General features: G+C 41.2%; 1 protein-coding gene across 1 annotated transcript in view; it reads right to left on the bottom strand.

Annotated features, from left to right (window-relative positions):
* The window catches only part of PLA2R1 (phospholipase A2 receptor 1), a 123,259-nt gene that overhangs the window by 34,361 nt on the left and 69,212 nt on the right, over positions 1–19,686 (bottom strand). The window contains exons 18-22 of the mRNA XM_089659898.1: positions 17,763–17,830; positions 15,748–15,854; positions 10,347–10,498; positions 4,716–4,830; positions 1,906–2,036 (exon numbers count right to left, since the gene is read on the bottom strand). Of these exons, the coding sequence (XP_089516024.1) occupies positions 1,906–2,036; positions 4,716–4,830; positions 10,347–10,498; positions 15,748–15,854; positions 17,763–17,830 (573 nt within the window). The remainder of the gene's footprint in view (positions 1–1,905; positions 2,037–4,715; positions 4,831–10,346; positions 10,499–15,747; positions 15,855–17,762; positions 17,831–19,686) is intronic.

Genomic DNA, 19,686 nt, shown 5'->3' on the forward strand with positions numbered 1-19,686 from the left:
TACTAGTATAAAAAAAAAAAATTCTAGTATATATACTGCCAATTGTAAATGCTATAACTTTCACGTAAACCAATTAATTTACACGTATTGGTATTTTTTAGCAAAGACGTAGCAGAATACATTTTGGCCTAACTTTATGACGAAATTTTATTTTTTTAATTTTTTTTATTGGACATAATTAATCGCAGTCAAAAATATTTTTTTTTCCCCCAAAATTGTCAGTATTTTTTTGCTTATAGCACAAAAAATAAAAACCGCAGAGGTACTCAAATACCACCAAAAGAAAGCTTTATTCGTGGGCAAAAAAGGACATAAATTTCATTTATGTACAGCATTGCATGACCGCACAATTCTCAGTTAAAATAATGCAGCGCCTATCGCAAAAAAGGGCCTGGTCAGGAAGGGGGTTAAATCCTCTGGAGGGCAGGTGGTTCTGGGATTTTAGAAGGTATAATTTTGCTATGAAATATTTATTTATTTTTTTGTTGGGGGGTAAAGCAAATAGTTGTTGCCACAAATCTTTCAAAAGATTAAAACATCATCATGCCTTTTCTGTATTTTTCCATCATCAGAAATTGAGCAGAAATCAAAAGCAGGCAGTCCATCCCTTGTGCCAGGTGAGAGGTCTTGCACTTAGTTGTATGAACTATTGCACCTTGGCATCCCATTATGTGGACACAAGTAATTCTTCAGAGGCTGAGCTCCCCGTACGGTAGATTGCTCCAAAACACTTACCCTCCTACACATAATGAGATTCATTTTAAGAGGCCTGACATGACATATAAAGTTTTACTAAAGTTGGACTTTATTCCTATTTCAAGAGTGTCCAAGTGTCATTATTCTAACAAAGGAATTTTTGCATGGTGCTTAGATAGAGGAAGTGAGCCAAACATAGTCGAAAATGAGGATTCTGGGAAATCCTCACTATACATCCACATGCTGCTGTTATAGGACATTGAAGAGGCATCTGAATTAAACAAACTGCAAAAAAAAAAATGCAATTTTTTTTTTTTTTGATAAAGCAGTTATTGTATTTGTTTTAAAAAACCAGTTGTATTTGAATTCAGAAAGGGAGATAAACAATGCTCAAATACTGATACAATAGTATCAGTTTTCCTTATTCCTAGCTAAACAGAAGTATTTGTTAGTATGTATAAATGTATTTACTTATTATAATCACCTTCTGGAGATGCAAAGGTTTGTTGGTATTGAAGGAGAAGTGTGGGAATCTTAAAAAAAACATACCTACTGCAGCTGTCCCGCAGGCTACTCTAAGCCAGAGAACTGAGCAATCATGTGCCAACTCTGAGCAGAGAGTGGTGAATGTCAGTCACCATTCTGTCCTCTACCCCTCCAATGCTCACTGGACAGCCATTATGGGGAGGGGACCAGAGCAGAAGTGGCTGGCTCAGGCTCTCAGCAGCGTGCTGAGAGGCTGAGCCAGCTGCTGGTCAGGAATTTGGGTGGATCCTGACATTATTGTCGTGATCTCTCCAAAGTCTTGAGTGGCTTTGTGATGTTAAGCAGACAACTGATGTTAAGCAGACAGGGCCTCTATTTACAGAGGTCGTGTCCTGGGTGGAGGCTCTGCCAACTTTATTTTCAAACCCACTCTTCCACTTACTTACAGGTTTAGTGCAATATCCTGTTTAGGGAGTGACATTTCTCATAACCCCCCCAAAAGTAGGCTACAGAAGTGTGACACCATCAAGTAGCCTTGTAATGAGTAAGGTTACTGGGTAAGATTGGGAAAGCAGAAGAGGATATCTTGCCTTGAAAATTATAATATTCTGGAATATGACTTAACTTGCTAACAACTATGCAAAAATAAAATATATTTTTTTTTCAATAGAAAAGATCTTTAAATAGCACACATTCCCCATCAATAAAGTTACTTGTACTTACGTGGTTTGTTTTAATTGGAAACCAGTTTGTATATCCGTCTGAAGTGCCATTTTCCCATTTATCATAATCATCTCTGCTGAGTCCAATCCAAAAACTGTTCTTCTGTTTAAAGAGCTGCATAACTATAAAAGCTATAACAAAGAAAAAACCGCCTCCTTCATCAAAGTGTCTGAAAGAAGAACAGTCTATAATGTCCATGTTAGTTACATTCAAACCTGCACTGGGACCCAATACTGAAAAAAAAAATCAGGGGGGCAATATAGACAACTCTTTATTCAGACACTTCAATTAATAAGGCCAAAAGTCATCATTAGGAATGATCTATTCCATACCAGAGATCACAAGTACATATCTGAGTCCTACATGTCATACAGCAATTTTTAAGGGTTCTGAAGTATATACAGTTGTGCTCAAAAGTTTGCATACCCTGGCAGAATTTGTGAAATTTTAGCATTGATATTGAAAATATGACTGATCATTCCAAAAAATGCTCTTTTATTGAAGGATGATGATCATATGAAGCCATTTATTATCAAATAGTTGTTTGGCTCCTTTTTAAATCATGATGATAACAGAAATCACCCAAATGGTCCTGATCAAAAGTTTACATACCCTGGAATGTTTGGCCTTGGTACAGACACACAAGGTGACACACACAGGTTAAAATGACAATTGGAGGTTAATGTCCCACATCTGTGGCTTTTTAAATTGCAATTAGTGTATAAATAGTCAATGAGTTTGTTAGCTCTTATGTGGAAGCACTGACTAGGCTAGATACTGAGCCATGGGGATCAGAAAAGAACTGGCAAAAGTCCTGTGTAACAAGGTAATGGAACTTTAAAGATGAAAAAGGACATAAAAAGATGTCCAAAGCCTTGAATATGCCAAACATTACTGTTAAATCACCTATTAAGAAGTGGGAAGTTCGGGGATCTCTTGATACCAAGCCAAGGTCAGGTAGCCCAAGAAAGATTGCAGCCACAACTGCCAGAAGAATTGTCTGGGATTCAAAGAAAAACCCCACAGGTAACCTCAAAAGAAATACAGGCTGCTCTGGAAAAAGGTCAATGCGAATTGTAGCGGCAGTTCCACTGCGGCTCTCCACTCTCCTTCTTCACTATAATGACAGGTTGCTGGCGGCTCTCTGCAAGCCAGTGATTACCTGCAGTGAATGCTGCTGGATGCGCACAAAGTAGCTGTATCTAGCCGCTGAGCGCCACAGCAGGAATCTGATCTCTGCTGCTTCTATTTGCACTGGCCCTAATCAGCAGTGTGACTGTAGCCTTATAGTCAAGCTAACTGATGCATACTGACACTGCTTAATTTGGTCTGGGCAACTAAGCGTCAATGACCTTTGGTCACAAAAGAAATAAATTAGTACTTTGTCCTTTTCCATTTTTGCATGCACTTGTCATTTATATTCAGTGATGTAAAGCTAAAACCCAAAAACGAGTGTGAGGTTTTGCTCAACCTACACTCTCATTTCATGGGTTTTGCAGATTACCAGTGGGAATTCCAATTTTTGTCTGTAGAAGCATGAGTTGGGTTCAGAATTCCCAGTTGAAATTTGTCCGACAAAAGCGTTGTCCTTGCAAGTCACACTTGGCTGATGGATTGATTTGTCAGCTGTTGGGTTGCATAATTCATGTATTGGAACTATACAGTCCCTGTTAGTCAGTGGAGTACTCCACCCAGGCTGCAGGTAAATGTGCTGGCCAATGTGACTGCAAGAGCCAGAAATGTGGGACCAGTGATGCCAAATGACCACACAAACCATGCCTACGTGTACTGGTTTTCCAATTAAAGGTCTAGACAATACTAGATGCTTAAAGTGCTACTAAACCCAGATCCCTGCATTCACTATATCTGGTCTCCCACAGTACACAGAAAATGGAAATGCAATTATTTTAGTAATTATAAACTGCTAAATACCTTTTCTCACCAGTAGTATATAGCAGTCTTGTGACTTCTATCAGTGTCCAGCCGAGTACTAGTCAAAGTTTGCAGGAGGAGGTTTCATTCTCCTCTGACTGTCCTATGAGGCTGCATAACCCCTGACCTCTGTCTGGAGAGTGCTGATTGGCCCTGTGCTGATCACAGGCACCCTCCTAAAGAAAAAAAAAACTTTCTAGCAATACACACTAAACTGAGCATGTGCAGAGTGACTGCTATAGCTCTGTTGATGGATTGGGGACAAAAGGAGAAGGGGAGGATCATTGATGACAGGATCAAACAGCCTTTTTACACAATGTGGAGGATGAACCCCTTAGGTTCCACAGTGAGTATACCACTGCTTTACTGCATATACAGCCTGATTTTAGTGCTGTGACTTTAGTAACACTTTAAAGGAAACCTGTATCAACACTAATTATCCTTTGACCTGGCTTCTGCTTTCCTTTCCCCAGCTGCCCATCTTCACCTTCGATTAGACATACCCCCCCCTTCTTCACTACACCACAACCACCATTCCACACCACAATGCCTGTGGCCTGAGAAACCTATTGGCAGGCCAGGGTATTGTCATGTGAGGGGAAATAGCATTGCACATGCAATTACAGACTTTTAGAAAGTTGCTGTTTGCCTTATCCTCTTGGCAGGGCAATGTTGGACAAACTGGGGAAGCAGAAACTGGATCAGGAGCTTACCTGCTGACAGTTATATAGTACTATTGGTTTAGAAAAATGAAAAAAAAATGATGCCAGAAAAAAAACTGAGTGGTCCATCGAGTCTGCCCATTAGAGACTAGAGAAGAATAGGCTCACCTTATTTTATACACAATTATTAAAAAATGAAAAACATGTAGCATATACCTTGTTCCAGATGGTTGGATATGATAGCCAACTGACCGCCATGTTCCTTGCAACTATTAGCAGCAGAATGCCAGTCCAGTATTTTTCCATCTTCATTTTTGTTTACAAGGTAACACTATTTTTTGATAATGAAAAAAGTCATTAACATCCTATCATGAAAACACCGGTCATCTGTTTTGACACAATTTGGGAGTTGGATTTTTAAAAATTCTTTTATTTACTGGATTCACACAGAATGGTGGTATAATAAGATCACAACAATTAGTTATTGGATTTCAGGAATACATTTAATGTGTGATTAAACAGTTTTCCTTGTGACAATCCTTCCTTTCCAGAGAATTAAAAAAATTTTTTCGCTCTAGGGGTTAGGTTGTGGTTAATGCAAAAGTTTTGGAGTAGCTGCAGGATTAAGTAGACTTCAAAAAGTGAAAAATGATTCTGTTAAAGGGAACCAAAAATATTCTGAAAATGTACATTTATCTTGAATTTCTACTGAAAAATAGCAGTGGATTATCTATACCTGGGTACTGCTGTGTGTTGAACCTCATAGCTGTTTATCTGCAGTGTGAGATCTAAGGCACTGTACCTCTGACTGCTACTCTTAGAAGACTCATACTGAGATTTGGTGATGTCACTACTCTACAGCTCACTGTTCTCCCTGCTGGAGAGTAGGCTATATTTGAGAACCTGTAGTGATTGCCTACATCTACATAATTTATTCTGTACATCCGTGTTTCCTCCATATCTCCTGCTGCCTCTTGATCATATCTCCCACTAGTCTTCAGATCACTAGTCATTTGGGGCGCAGTTCTGACAGGACAAAGCAAAGACTTGCCTCTACAGCAGGAGTTTCTAAACTTTTCAATCAAAATGCCAGTTTATTGTTCTTCAAACTTTAGGGGGGTAGTCTGTGCTCAGAAGGTGTAGAAAAAAAGTCTTTGTTTCATTGTTAGTAAACAATGCTCGATCTTGGGTATTAGGCGGAGGAATATTGCCCCATTGTTTATGTCAGTGGGAGGAGTAGTGTCCCATTGTTGATGTCAGTGGGAGGAATAGTGTTCCATCATTGGTGTCAGTGGAAGGAAAAGTGTCCCATTTGCTGGAATTATGCCCAATTGTTGGTGTTGGTTGGAGGAATCATGCCCCAATAGTCAAATAAAGGCATGCAAAGGACCGCATCTGACCCCCAGATCACAGTGTAGAGACCACTGCTCTGCAAGATGGCCACCACCAAAGAGAGACACAGTGCAGAAGAAGGCATGGTAAACTAGTAATGAAGAAAAGATGGTCTGCATGGAGTCTACCTAAATCCACAGCTCCTCTCAACACTCACTCCTCCTGTACATGGACGATTTTGGTGCCAGCCATTGTAGTCTAGAAATCCCAGAGGAACCCTCTGCACACCACTGATCACTCTTTCCAGTAAACGTAATAAAAAAATAGGGATTTTAAGGTCACACATATTGCAATACATGTTTAAGCTGGCCAACCGCGTCAAAGCAATCCCTCGATGGGCAGTCCTACTCTGCTCTGCCAAAGCAAATGCCACTGTGGAAACAATGCCAACCTGGGGCAAACAGGGGCGTCTTGTTTCAGCCACTGTAGTCTGTCTCCTCTTCCCATCAGAAGTATGAAAAAATGTATCAGCTGTGCTCCACCCTTAGTTCCTCTTGATGTATTTATTAGTTATCAACAAAATGACTGCATACAACAATATCTCCACCTGGGAACCAACCTTCCTTGACGCTTTCACCACACTCACAAAGATAGGGGATGCCAAACTGTTGGATCTCCAACTTCTAATAGGATTCCCACAAGTATGGAATATGCATAGTTACATTGGTCCAAGTTGGACCAACGTATAAACCGTGTACAAATATCTATACCTGGAATTCTTCTTTAAAATCAATCCTGCTATATCCATAAGGATTCCTTCCAGAAATCTGGAAATCTTGCATTATCATACAACATTAACACATAACACAGGACCCAATAATAGATCAGAAAACCTATAGATTACTAACTGTTTTTAATTCCAGCTAGTGGCAAACTAGAATGCCTAGCCAGGAAGGACCGGGATTCACTAACGCAAAATATAGCGAACTCTGTGAACGATATACCAATTATATATAATTACAAATTAAAATACCTGGATATACAATATACTATCTGAGCATGAGCTGTTGGGTTCTTTACATCAACCCATAATTCTAATTATGCCCCTGTGCTATGAAGGGCATGCACCCAGTGAATATAAAAAGCAGACGATACCAGGATGAATAATTATCCAAGTTCAGTGATGTTCTCTTATGTTTGATGGATGGAAATGTAACCATCTACATACAAGGACTGTGCCAAAAGCAGGGGCGGACTGACAACTCATGGGGCCCCTGGGCAATAGGGGATCATGGGGCCCTTGTGTCCTTGCCCACACTCAAAGCACACCCAAAAAAGCCTATAAAAAGTTGCTAGGGGCATTTCATGGGGCCCCCTACTGACCCAGGGCCCTCAGGCAGTGCCGTGTGGTCAGTCCGCCCTGGCCAAAAGTATAGCAAAAGCGGGTATAACGTTTTTTTTAACTTACATAAGTTATTCAAATTTCACATACGTAAAGTAACTCTTCCTCTATAGCAGGGGTATTTAATTGAAATCCACAAAGGTCCAGTCAGTAAAATTTCCTTTCAGCAGAGGACCGAATCATATGTTTGCTTCTTAAAGGCACCTCTGTGCATTGGCAAACACCGTGTTTTGCAAGTGCCAAACCACATGGTGCCACAGTACCATGCAGCTCGGTATGGCGCTATTTAAAAAAAAAGGTCAGGGACTTCTTTCTCTGTGTAAGAAACTCATTGACATAAATGGGCTGCATACACGCAGAACGCAATGATGTGAACCTAGTCTCTGATCCTTCACATCACAGTCCTGTCATTACATCAGTGTTTTCAGTTCCCCTGTAGATTATCCCTCCCTTCACATTACAGTCCTTACTCCCCCGTCACATTCTTGTCCTCGGACCCCCTTTATATCACCCCCCTACTTCAAATTGCTGTTCCCAGCCCCCCTTAATATCATCCCCCTTCATGTTCCTGTTCTCACCCCCTTTATAGCACCCCTTCTTCACATTGCTGTCCCCAGCCCTCCTTCACATTCCTGTCCACACCCCCTTTATAGAACCCCCCTTCACATTGCAATCCTCAGTCCCCCTTCCCATTCTTGTCCTCCCCCCTTTATAGAACCCCTCCTTCACACTGCAGTCCCCAGCCCCTTACACATTCCTCTCCTCACCCTATTTATAGAACCCCTCCTTCACACTGCAGTCCCCAGCCCCCTTCACATTCCTGTCCTCATCCCCTTTATAGAACCCCCCTTCACACTGCAGTCCCCAGCCCCCCTTCACATTCCTGTCCTCATCCCCTTTATAGACCCCCCCTTCACACTACAGTCCCCAGTCCCCCTTCACATTTCTGTCCTCGCCCCCTTTATAGAACCCCCCTTCACTCTGCAGTCCCCAGCCCCCCTTCACATTCCTGTCCTCACCCCCTTTATAGAACCCCCCTTCACTCTGCAGTCCCCAGCCCCTTACACACTCCCCTTCACATTTCTGTCTTCACCCCTTTATAGCACCTCATTTACATTCTTGTCCTCACCCCCATTTTAGCACCCCCCTTCACATTCCTGTCCTCACCCCCTTTATAGAACCCCCCTTCACTCTGCAGTCCCCAGTCCCCCTTCACATTCCTGTCCTCACCCCCTTTATAGAACCCCCCTTCACTCTGCGGTCCTCAGCCCCCCTTAACATTCCTCTTCTCATCCTATTTATAGAACCCCTCCTTCACTCTGCGGTCCCCAGCCCCCTTCACATTCCTCTCCTCATCCTCTTTATAGAAACCCCCCTTTACACTGCAGTCCTCAGCCCCTCTTCACATTCCTGTCCTCACCCCCTTTATAGAACCCCCCTTCACAATGCAGTCCCCAGCCCCCCTTCACATTCCAGTCCTCGTCCCCTTTGTAGAACCCCCCTCCTTTCATAACACTCACTTCACATTCCTGTCCTCACACTCCCCTCTTATATATCACCCCCTTCCCTTCACATTACAGTTTCCGGACCCCCTTCACATCACCCCCGGCTTCCCCCGTACTTTATAGTAGACACAGACCCCACTTACTTGTCCTACCTTGCAGTGCAGAGGGTGGAACTCACAGAAGGTCTAGAGCTGACATCGGAAGGGCAGCACAGTGATGGACAGAGGGCGGTAGCTGGCCCAGTTAACTGATTGTTTGCTATGATGCAGGGCAGTCCTAGAAATCAATCAGTTAACTGGGCCAGCTACCACCCTCCGTCCATTGTTGTGCTGCTTCCCTATGTCAGCTCTGCAAAGAAGACAGTGCCAGTGGAAGGTGGGGGAAAGAACCGCTCCTAAATGGCGCGACTGTGGCGGGTCCAGGGGGTACATTGACTCGGTCCGCATCCGGACCCTGGTCCACCATTTAGTGATGGCTGCTCTATAGTAGCTCTTCTTCTTTTTCATTGAAGGTAAATAATGGACTCCAAGCAGAAGCAATGTGTCCTTATTGAGTTCTTGATAAAGAAGGGGTGCAGAATGTTTATAGAGATGACACCATTACCAAGAGTCACCAATGGCAAGACATTACTTTGGTGTCAGCTATGTAAACATTCTGTAGCCTTCTGTTGATGTCTACTTGGAATCCATTATTTAACCGCAATATAAAAGAGGAAGAAGAAAAAAGAGTTACTATAAAAGGAAGAGTTACTTTACAAACGTGAAATTTTAATTCCTATGTAAGGTAAGTGGTATTAAACCCACAACCAAAAATGTAATATATTGCAGCTTAGCAATCAGATGTGGTGGCTGCATTAGTTTTATTTTTTAAGCTTTTTTTCCCCATTTTCACCTGGTGATCTGGTCAGTAACAAACCTCCTGCATTACAGTGACCCCACTCTGGATGAAAGAGCACAGGGGCACATTTGGACAGCAGCATTGTGAGTCGGGGGGGGGGGGCAGAGTGTGACATGGACTAGCAGATTTAGATACACTAACACATTGAAGCTAAACTCCAGATCACACAACAGTTACATAAGCAGTTACAGCAACAGTTTTTTTTCTTTTGGGATAAAGGTTTTCCATGTATGAATAAAAGCTGATAATTGTAAGCACCCCTGCCAGTGGTAAATGGTTTGCCTTAACATGCTAACTGCTATATTTGCAGGACAGCTTGCTCTGTTGAAAAACATCAAACTGAAAATAAAGGAAAAAAAAGCCTAAAAAAGAAAACTAATGCAGCTACCACATCTAAGAATTGGCAAGCTGCGATATAATAAATGTTTAATTGTGGGTTTATTACTGCTTTAATAAAGAACAATGTCCACTTTTGCATTACTTTCTGTACAGCCCTTGTACAATTGTGGTTTTAAAGCTCAACAACACCGTATTTATCAGCTGGTGGAGATGCAAATTAGATCTAATGTCACATCTCTGTTGTGTAACCCAGCTGCTGCAGGAGAAGGGGGAAGGAGCTGTTATTACATGTAGAGGCAGTTTTATTTTACACAGGAAATTCTCTCTAATTACCACCATTGAATATGGAAAATCATGATTGCATATATTAACCTTATATCCGTAGTACAGCCAATCCACAGGGCACGTTCCATGTTTCTGCTCGTCATCCTCCTTGGGGAGTTCTTTTTTTTCTATTTTGAGCATTAAGCTTGTTTTACAGATTCCCGAATTCATAGCAAAACAGTCTGAAAACCCCCAGAGCCCTAGAAGAGACAGATTTCTGGAGTTACTGATACAACACAATGCGTTATCTGTAATCCTAGCCTTGCCTTCCCCATAAACCACCCACACAATGCCTCCAGTGATCCTGGAAGGTTTACGTAGGATGACAGTCTATAATATACTTTACAAATATGATTATTCCTCTCGCTGAACAGCAGAAATGATCTGGTATGTCTAAGTAATGGTAGAATACCAAATGAGAAAATGATTGGCAACCCCATGATTTTGTGTTTAGGAAAATATTGCCCCATCCTATATACCAGGGTTTCTCAACCTTTTTTCAGTCAAGGTACCCTTTAAAATTATGGATAGTTCCAAGGCACCCTTTAAAATTATGGACAGTTCCAAGGCACCCTTTAAAATTATGGACAGTTCCAAGGCACCCTTTAAAATTATGGACAGTTCCAAGGCACCCTTCAAAATTATGGACAGTTCCAATGCACCCTTTAAAATTATGGACAGTTCCAAGGCACCCTTTAAAATTATTGACAGTTCCAAGGCACCCTTTAAAATTATGGACAGTTCCAAGGCACCCTTCAAAATTATGGACAGTTCCAAGGCACCCTTTAAAATTATGGACAGTTCCAAGGCACCCTTCAAAATTATGGACAGTTCCAAGGCACCCTTTAAAATTATGGACAGTTCCAAGGCACCCTTCAAAATTATGGACAGTTCCAAGGCACCCTTTAAAATTATGGACATTTCCAAGGCACCCTTCAAAATTATGGACAGTTCCAATGCACCCTTTAAAATTATGGATAGTTCCAAGGCACCCTTCAAAATTATGGATAGTTCCAAGGCACCCTTTAAAATTATGGACAGTTCCAAGGCACCCTTCAAAATTATGGACAGTTCCAAGGCACCCTTTAAAATTATGGACAGGTCCAAGGCACCCTTTAAAATTATGGACAGGTCCAAGGCACCCTTTAAAATTATGGACAGTTCCAAGGCACCCTTCAAAATTATGGACAGTTCCAAGGCACCCTTTAAAATTATGGACAGTTCCAAGGCACCCTTTAAAATTATTGACAGTTCCAAGGCACCCTTCGAAATTATGGATAGTTCCAAGGCACCCTTTAAAATTATGGACAGTCTTGAGGCACCTCATTCTAAAATGTGAAAAACTATTCTAATAGTTTTATACAAAGCAGCAACATCCACACGTATAGGACACCCAACATTAGAGGTGATTTATTATTCCAAACCAAATACACTTTTGCACATTGGTACTGAGTAGTATCCCAATGTTTCTCTTCCTCCTCAGTTTTTCTCCATCACTGAGTTAATGTGACCCCAGCATTGATGGAGAAGGGCAGGGAAGGGTCAAACTAGGATGCTGTGAAGGCAACAGACATCCTCCTCATCAACTGATGATGTCATTGGTTGGCAGGATGCTGGCGGCTACAAGGTCGTAATAGTGCACAATGAAAACCTGTGGCTTTGTGTAACTAAAAGGCAGGCTTCTTCCACCCGCTGGCTTGTATACAAGTTTTGGGCAATTTTTAGACATTTTGCCAAGGCACCTCCAAAGAAACTGCCTGGGCAACCTGGCTGAGAAAGGCTGCTATATACAAACTGCTCAGTTAATTATTCATAGAAAATAATTGTACATATTTGGGAATTGATATTCTAAGGAGCGCATTTACATAATTAAGGGAATGACCAATGGTTTATTAATGTGATCAGATCAGGGGGCGGTTGGAAGATTCACTGTTTTTATAATACCCATTTGACAGTTTGATCCACATGCCCACCAAATGGATGAAATGATTATTTGTGTTCTGTTCCCTAAACTCGGTGCAGGAGAATTGGGTATGGAGCTTTCAGTACAAGGACTACCCATACATTTCACTGTACTTATGATTTGCCAGCTGCTATTCTTACTCATTTCATTTTCATCCTTAAAGTTGCTCTTGTCTATGCAAAGAAGAAAATGCCACCTCTGATGTTCACCATATTGCAGAGATACTCTGGCCAAATAATTTTCAGTCTTAAATTTCACTTTTTGAAAAGATATACCCCTCAAGTCTGTATAAAAACTATGGCAACTTGCTGACTCAAAAAGATCCACTGGTGTTTTCAACTCACCAAGAAGACTCAGGAGAGAAATCCAATTATTACAGACTTGCATTACAAGGGATGTGTTTTCTAGGTATTTTTCTAGGTATTTCTTATAGGTAAAAATACTTCTGATTATCTTAATGCCCTTTGCACAGCAAATGTAAAACTGAAACCAACTGGAGAGCATGGGGAGGCTGTGAGTATCTAACTAGGGACCAAACTAACTGAAAGGAAAAAAAAGTCCTCATGCACACTGGGTGTTTGAAAAATGCTGGTAGCGTTAGCTGTATAAAGTTGCGTGGAGTTTTTCTACATTTTTTAGCGTTTGTGCATTAGTGTTTAGCTGCGTCTAGCTGCATTTTTCCACAATAGAGGTTTTTAGAGTTTTTTACACAAAAAAATAACATTTGGCTCAAAAAATGCTCAAAAATGCTGGTTTGCTGCATTGTACTGCGTTTTACCATGTTTTACTGCATTTACCACCATTAGTCCTCATGCACAATGGGCGTTTTCATAACTCTGGTAATGTTAGCTATGTAAAGTCATGTTAAAAATGTGAGTTTTTCAGCTTTTTTTTAGCGTTTTTGCATTAGTGTTTATCGGCATTTTGCCGTCATTAGTGGCGTTTACGTTTTTTTGCCTTTTTTAGCATTTTTTTTACCTAAAATAACATTTTTGGTCAAAAAAATGCTAAAATGCCGATTTGTGGCGTTTTACCGTGTTTTGCTGCATTTTTGAGCGTTTTTCAGCGTTAGAGCGTTTTTACAGCTAAAAAACGTCACTAGAAACCCACTAGTCCTGGGGTTTTTTCCAGCCAAAAAAACGTTGATTACAGTCTCTGTGTGCATGGACAATAGGATAACATGCTGGGGGGTTTACTGATTATAGAAAAAAACGTCAAAAGCCAAAAACAGCCGTTGTAAAAACATCCAGTGTGCATGAGGACTTAGAGTGATTTTACAGCTAAAAATCTCCTCTAGAAACCCACTAGTTCTGGGTTTTTTTTCCAGCCACAAAACACTGATTAAAGCCTATGTGTGCATGGACACATAGGATAACATGCTGGGGAGCTAACTGGCTATAGAAAAAAAAATGCCAAAAGCCAAATACAGCAGCTGTAAAAATGTCCAGTGTGCATGAGGACTACAGGATAAGTTTACCTTTCATAACATGTTACACCCATATAAAAGGACCGGTCCCTGCTCCTCTCCGCTCCACCCCTTTGACAACTAGCGGGGGATCTTCTTCCCCACTAGTTGTCAAAATTTAAAATTCACAGTCCTCTGTGAATGAGAAAATTACAAGTCCTGACAGCCTTAGCGACTGTAGACCTGTGGTTATCAATGAACCACCACGACATTGTGAGCGCTGTGGTAGTTCATTGAGTCTTCCTGTCAAAGTGTTTTGGCTTGCTTGTACAGGATGTATGGGCAAGCAGATATACTGACAGGTCTGCAGGAGACCTACATGGCACCAGTGATATGCTGATTGAAAGTGCAATGCTTTACAGGCTCCTGCAACAAAAAAATAATAAATGCACATTTTTTTTATCTGCAAAAAAAAATGTGCATTTATTATTTTTTGTCAAAAGGTGAACTTATCCTTTAATACCAGGCTTCTGGGACAGTACACTGAAGATTCTCTGGCCAGTGTGACTTTGCAAGAAGGAAAAGATCGGAGGCATGGGCTGACAAGATCTTATACTCTTCCTTTAGTGTCCGTGCACATTGGGCTTAAAACCTGCTGCTTCTACAGGAGTTTTATGTATTGGCTGTAGAAGCAACTCAATGTTATCCTAGGTGTCCATGCACACTAGGACGATAAGTTCAAGTTTAAGTTCAGCATTTAAAGGCAAAAACCTAAAAACCTGGCTGATGCCCCTGAAAGCTGGAAATCACTCAAGTAGATACCATTACTCCAGTGATCTCCGCTTGGCTCCAGGTCCCATGCTGAGCAGCCAACTTGATTACTCCAGTGATCTCCGCTTGGCTCCAGGTCCCATGCTGAGCGGCCAACTTGATTACTCCAGTGATCTCCGCTTGGCTCCAGGTCCCATGCTGAGCGGCCAACTTGATTACTCCAGTGATCTCCGCTTGGCTCCAGGTCCCATGCTGAGCGGCCAGCCTGATGCCTTGTGAATATAGGAGGTTGGTGACATTCTGAGACACCACCGCCCTGCTCAATGTTATCTTAGGTGTCCATGCACACTAGGACGATTAGAGGCATATTTTAACCTGGCTGATGCCCCTGAAAGCTGGAAATCATTCAAGTAGATACCATTACTCCAGTGATCTCCGCTTGGCTCCAGGTCCCATGCTGAGCAGCCAACTTGATTACTCCAGTGATCTCCACTTGGCTCCAGGTCCCATGCTGAGTGGCCAACTTGATTACTCCAGAGATCTCTGCTTGGCTCCAGGTCCCGTGCTGAGCAGCCAGCTTAATTACTCCAGTGATCTCCGCTTGGCTCCAGGTCCCATGCTGAGTGGCTAGCCTGAATATAGGAGTTTGGCTGCTCAGCCTTGGTGACATTCTGAGACACCACCACCCCGCCTCTCCACCTCATCCAATCAGATAACAGTTTGAATTAATTCAGAAAACTCAAAGCATTCTCTGAATGGCGGTAATGCTGAGTGGGGGATCTCCTCTGTTCACAATGCATCAGGCCAGCTGCTCAGCACAGGACTGGAGTGGCGGTATCTTCTACCCTGATTTCCAGCTTCCAGGGGCATCAGCCAGCTATGGTGTATGCATAGTTACATTGGTAACTATGCATACACCAAGCTAGACCAATGTAACTGTGTAAAAATATACCGTGCCTAGAATTCATCTTTAAGAACTCAGTTGATCACTTTTCACTGATATTTTTTGGACACCGGTTGAGTTGTCTTCCTAAGCCCACATTTGTTGCCCAGAATTGTCCAGCATTTTGGAATATTTATAGAAAGTGGAAGATGTTTTTTATGCATTAAGTAGTAACTTAATGCAGTCATCTTGTTGTAACAATATATCAGAACTTTGAGTATGTTAGAAATGATAAGCAAAAAAAAAAATCACCTGACACAGAGGCATAAAATGAGTGTTCCCCTAATCCCTGCATTTGTTTTCTTTTGAAGACATGAATGTTCTGTGAATGTGATGATGCGGGATAAGCCTGGCTCGTAGCACCAACCTGTGTCTGCCATGATATAGGCGCATTGCTGTCCTCTTATGGATAAATCATAGCTCTCAGGTTCCTTTTCCCAGTTACTGTAGATAACAGATGACCCGTCCTTCCATCTGCCAACACATCAAACACAACTATATAAAGATAACCTGTCATATATTATCACATCATAGAACAACATTTATCGGTGATACAGTAAAGCTGGAAAGTCCCCTGCTGATATGTATGATAGAACCTCCCTCCTATATACATTTGTTTATTTTTATTTATTTACTACAGGTACTGCAGTTAGCTGAAGTAAAACTGTGTTGGATTCAACTTCTGTGTCTTATTGAACAATTAAGCTACCTTTGGATGGTGCCAAAATAAACAGGGTCTCAGTTGATCTTTCCAATGAAAGATTGTTCCACAAACATAAAAATTCACTTTGACCTAAACTGACTTTATTTGACATCACTTCTAGATATCCCAACCACAGCACCACCTGCCTGGAGTTTGCATGTTCTCTCTGTGCCTGCGTGGGTTTCCTCTGGGTACTCCGGTTTCCTCCGACACTTCAAAGACATGCAGGTAGGTTGATTGGCTCCTGTCTAAATTGGCCCTTGTCTGTGTATGTATGAATGTGAGTTAGGGACCTTAGATTGTACGCTCCTTGAGGATAAGGGACTGATGTGAATGTACAATATATACAGGTGAAACTCAAAAAATTAGAATATCGTGCAAAAGTTAATTTATTTCAGTAATGCAACTTAAAAGGTGAAACTAATATATGAGATAGACTCATTACATGCAAAGCAAGATAGTTTAAGCCGTGATTTGTCAGAATTGTGATGATTATGGCTTACATACAATCTCAGAAAATTAGATTATTGTGAAAAGCTGCAATCGTCTCCGCTCAAAGTGTTCCACGATATTCAAATTTTTCGAGTTTCACCTGTATATGTAAAACCACTGCATAAATTGATGGCGCTATATAAGTACTTGCAATTAGTTAATTAATATTAGTAAATCACCTCTCCAGTTTCCTTTTCTAATAGAGGACCGGGAAGAATCAGACTGGTCTCACAGAAAATTTTCATGAGTTTTTTTGTACACAGCAAGTGCCTTTAGTGGTCAGAAACCACAATGCTTAAAGGGTATTTCCACTTTTGCAGTCCAAATTGGGATAACACCTACTTTATATGAGTTTACAATCACATAGCATCAGTTTGCAGGACGCATCTTCCTGGCAGAATCCCAAGTTGTTTCTGTGAATGCACACAGAGATGACCCACAACATGTCTGTGCATATTCTGGCTGTTAATTCAAGATGGCAGACATATGGAGTAGGGAGAAATTTGCCTTCAAGTCAATGCTGCACTCCATGGGCTAGTAAGTATGTGTTTTTTTATTTTGTATACATGTAAGCATGTTTGGGATTGCAATTTTTATTTGTGATGAGTAAAGTTGGGCTTCTTTAACATGTACCATAAATTACCTTGTCTGCACTGTGCTGACAATCTCCTTATGAGTTGTAAACTAGATTTGAACACTGCCTATCCTAACAAAGGGTTCAAGGTTTAGAAGCTGGCATCCTGCATTGCATGTTAAAAGTTTAATCTGGAGTGAGACCAGATTAGGTAAGACACATAACAAACATATAGTGGGGTTTTCTCAAATATGACTGCAAAACTGGAAAGGCATTTAGCCCTAGGCAATCAAATCTGCATTATTGCAAGCTGTCTAGATAGGAACAAATTGGTTGTTAACCTCTTGTTGACTGTGTAACACATATGTGTGGCACCAATAAGAGTGGGCTTTAATGCCCAGCTGCTGCATAATATACATTCATTCACGTATGCAGGAGATTGTGTGCTGAGAGTGTTCACACTGCCAACTCCCAGCATAGTGATTGAGCTGTCATCGAGGCTTCAGATCAGCAGCCAGCAGGATGGGTGAGTGCAGTAAGAGCCAATCAGAGTGGTCACATGATATAAAAGCCATGCCACCTCCATGGGTTTAAAATAAATAAATGCTGATACCTTCCAAAGCCGTCATGTGGGTTTTCGTAAGCAAGACCAAGCCACCATTTTTCATTCATTTTTGACATCTATAAGTATAGTAAGTATGATTTTAGATGACCGGTATGTTTAGATTAATATTACAATGTATTGAGATATTTATAAACCAGTTAATAATATCCTTATCAAACAGCAAGACAACAAAGTGACACCACAACCATTCTTGTACCAACAAGATCTTTAACTTTAGGGCTTAATTCAGACCAGAGGGAAGATGTATTCTTTAGATTTAGCTCACATCTCTACATCTTCTCAGTAGCTAGGTGTCCTTATTGCATAGAGACAATCTCTATGAATGACATTAGCTATTGATAACACACAGTGGGGTTACAGAGCAGAACGGACTATAGCATGCACAGGGACCATTGACCATGGTGTGTCCACGTTTTATTTGTCCCTAGAGATGACTGAAAGCTGTAAAGCCTGTATAGCTGATTACAAATGCAAAAAAGGGATCTATTCCTGTAATCAGTGCCAGGAGGGAATAGAACTAGTGATGGACGAACACCCTCCTGTTCGGTTCACGGTTGAACATTCCCACAAAAAGTTTGACTGCGAACTTCGAACGTAATGCAAGTCTATGGGACTCAAACTTGTAAATTCAAAAGTGCCCATTTTGAAGGCTTATATGCAAGTTATTGGCTATAAAATGGGTATGGGAACTCGGGTACTGCCCTGAGAGACATGAATCCGTAAAAGAAAAACACATTTCAAAAAGTACCATTTTTAAAGGGGCAGTAATTTTTCATTGTTTAAAGTAAAACAAAAGAAAAAAAATCCATTAAATATCATGCCTAGGGGGTCCTCTTAAACTACCCGCAAAACTGCACATCTGTACAATGTATAGAAGATGCTGCAACATGACTGACATTTTATTAAAACAATGTCAATCACCGGGTCCCAGCTGTTGATTACTCCCTGGCACCCAGTGATCGTGGAGCATTACCAACTGAGGGAGAGAATTGTGTGTAAACAATACAGTTCTCTCCCCATACTTTGCATGGCTCTGTAAAACAACACACAGCACACAGTTAACCCTTTGACTGCCCCACATGTTAACCCCTTCCTGCCCAGTGCCATTAGTAAAGTGTCAGTGCTTTTTATTAGCACTGATCATTGTATCGGTGTCACTGGGGATGTCAGTGACACCAAGTCAGTTCCCCCCAGTGTCAGAATGCCCACAGCAGTGCCGCTATAAGTCGCTGATCGCTGCCATTACTAGTAAAAATTAAATTTTAAAAAAATCACAGTATATATACCTCCATTTGTAAACACTATAACTTTCACGTAAACAAATTAATTTACACGTATTGGGATTTTTGTTAGCAAAGACATGTAGCAGAATACATTTTGGCCTAAATTTATGACAAAAATTTGATTTTTAAAATTTTTTTACTGGTCTCGTTTAATAGCACAAAAAATAAAAAAACACGTGATCAAATTCCACTGAAATAAAGCTCTATTCGTGGAGAAAAAAAGAACACAAATTAAATGTGGGTGCAGCATTGCATGACCGCGCAATTGTCAATTAAGGTAACGCAAAAAATGGCCTGGTCAGGAAGGGGGGTAAATCCTCTGGAGGGCAAGTGGTTAAAAAAAAAGCCAAAAAAATGGTTCCATCATTGTAATCCATCATCAATTACAGCGTCCAACACTGTCATGATGACGCCAAAATAAAAAAACCCTCGACGGCCGCCAGTATCTGACATTTGCTAGTCAGATGTAAACAACTGGGTGGAGCTAGCGGTGCTAGCTCCTCCCAGTTGTTCTATGATGGCCCAATAAACGCCCTTACCGTTTTTCTGTTTGCCGAACACACGAACGGTTGATGTGACATCAAGGTCATCACTAAATGGAACTAATGGCTACAGGCACAACGTGCTCC

This window comes from Staurois parvus, unplaced genomic scaffold (genome assembly GCF_062004578.1).
Source record: "Staurois parvus isolate SC_StPar_1 unplaced genomic scaffold, SC_StPar_1.0 ptg000031l, whole genome shotgun sequence".
NCBI classification, from domain to species: domain Eukaryota; kingdom Metazoa; phylum Chordata; class Amphibia; order Anura; family Ranidae; genus Staurois; species Staurois parvus.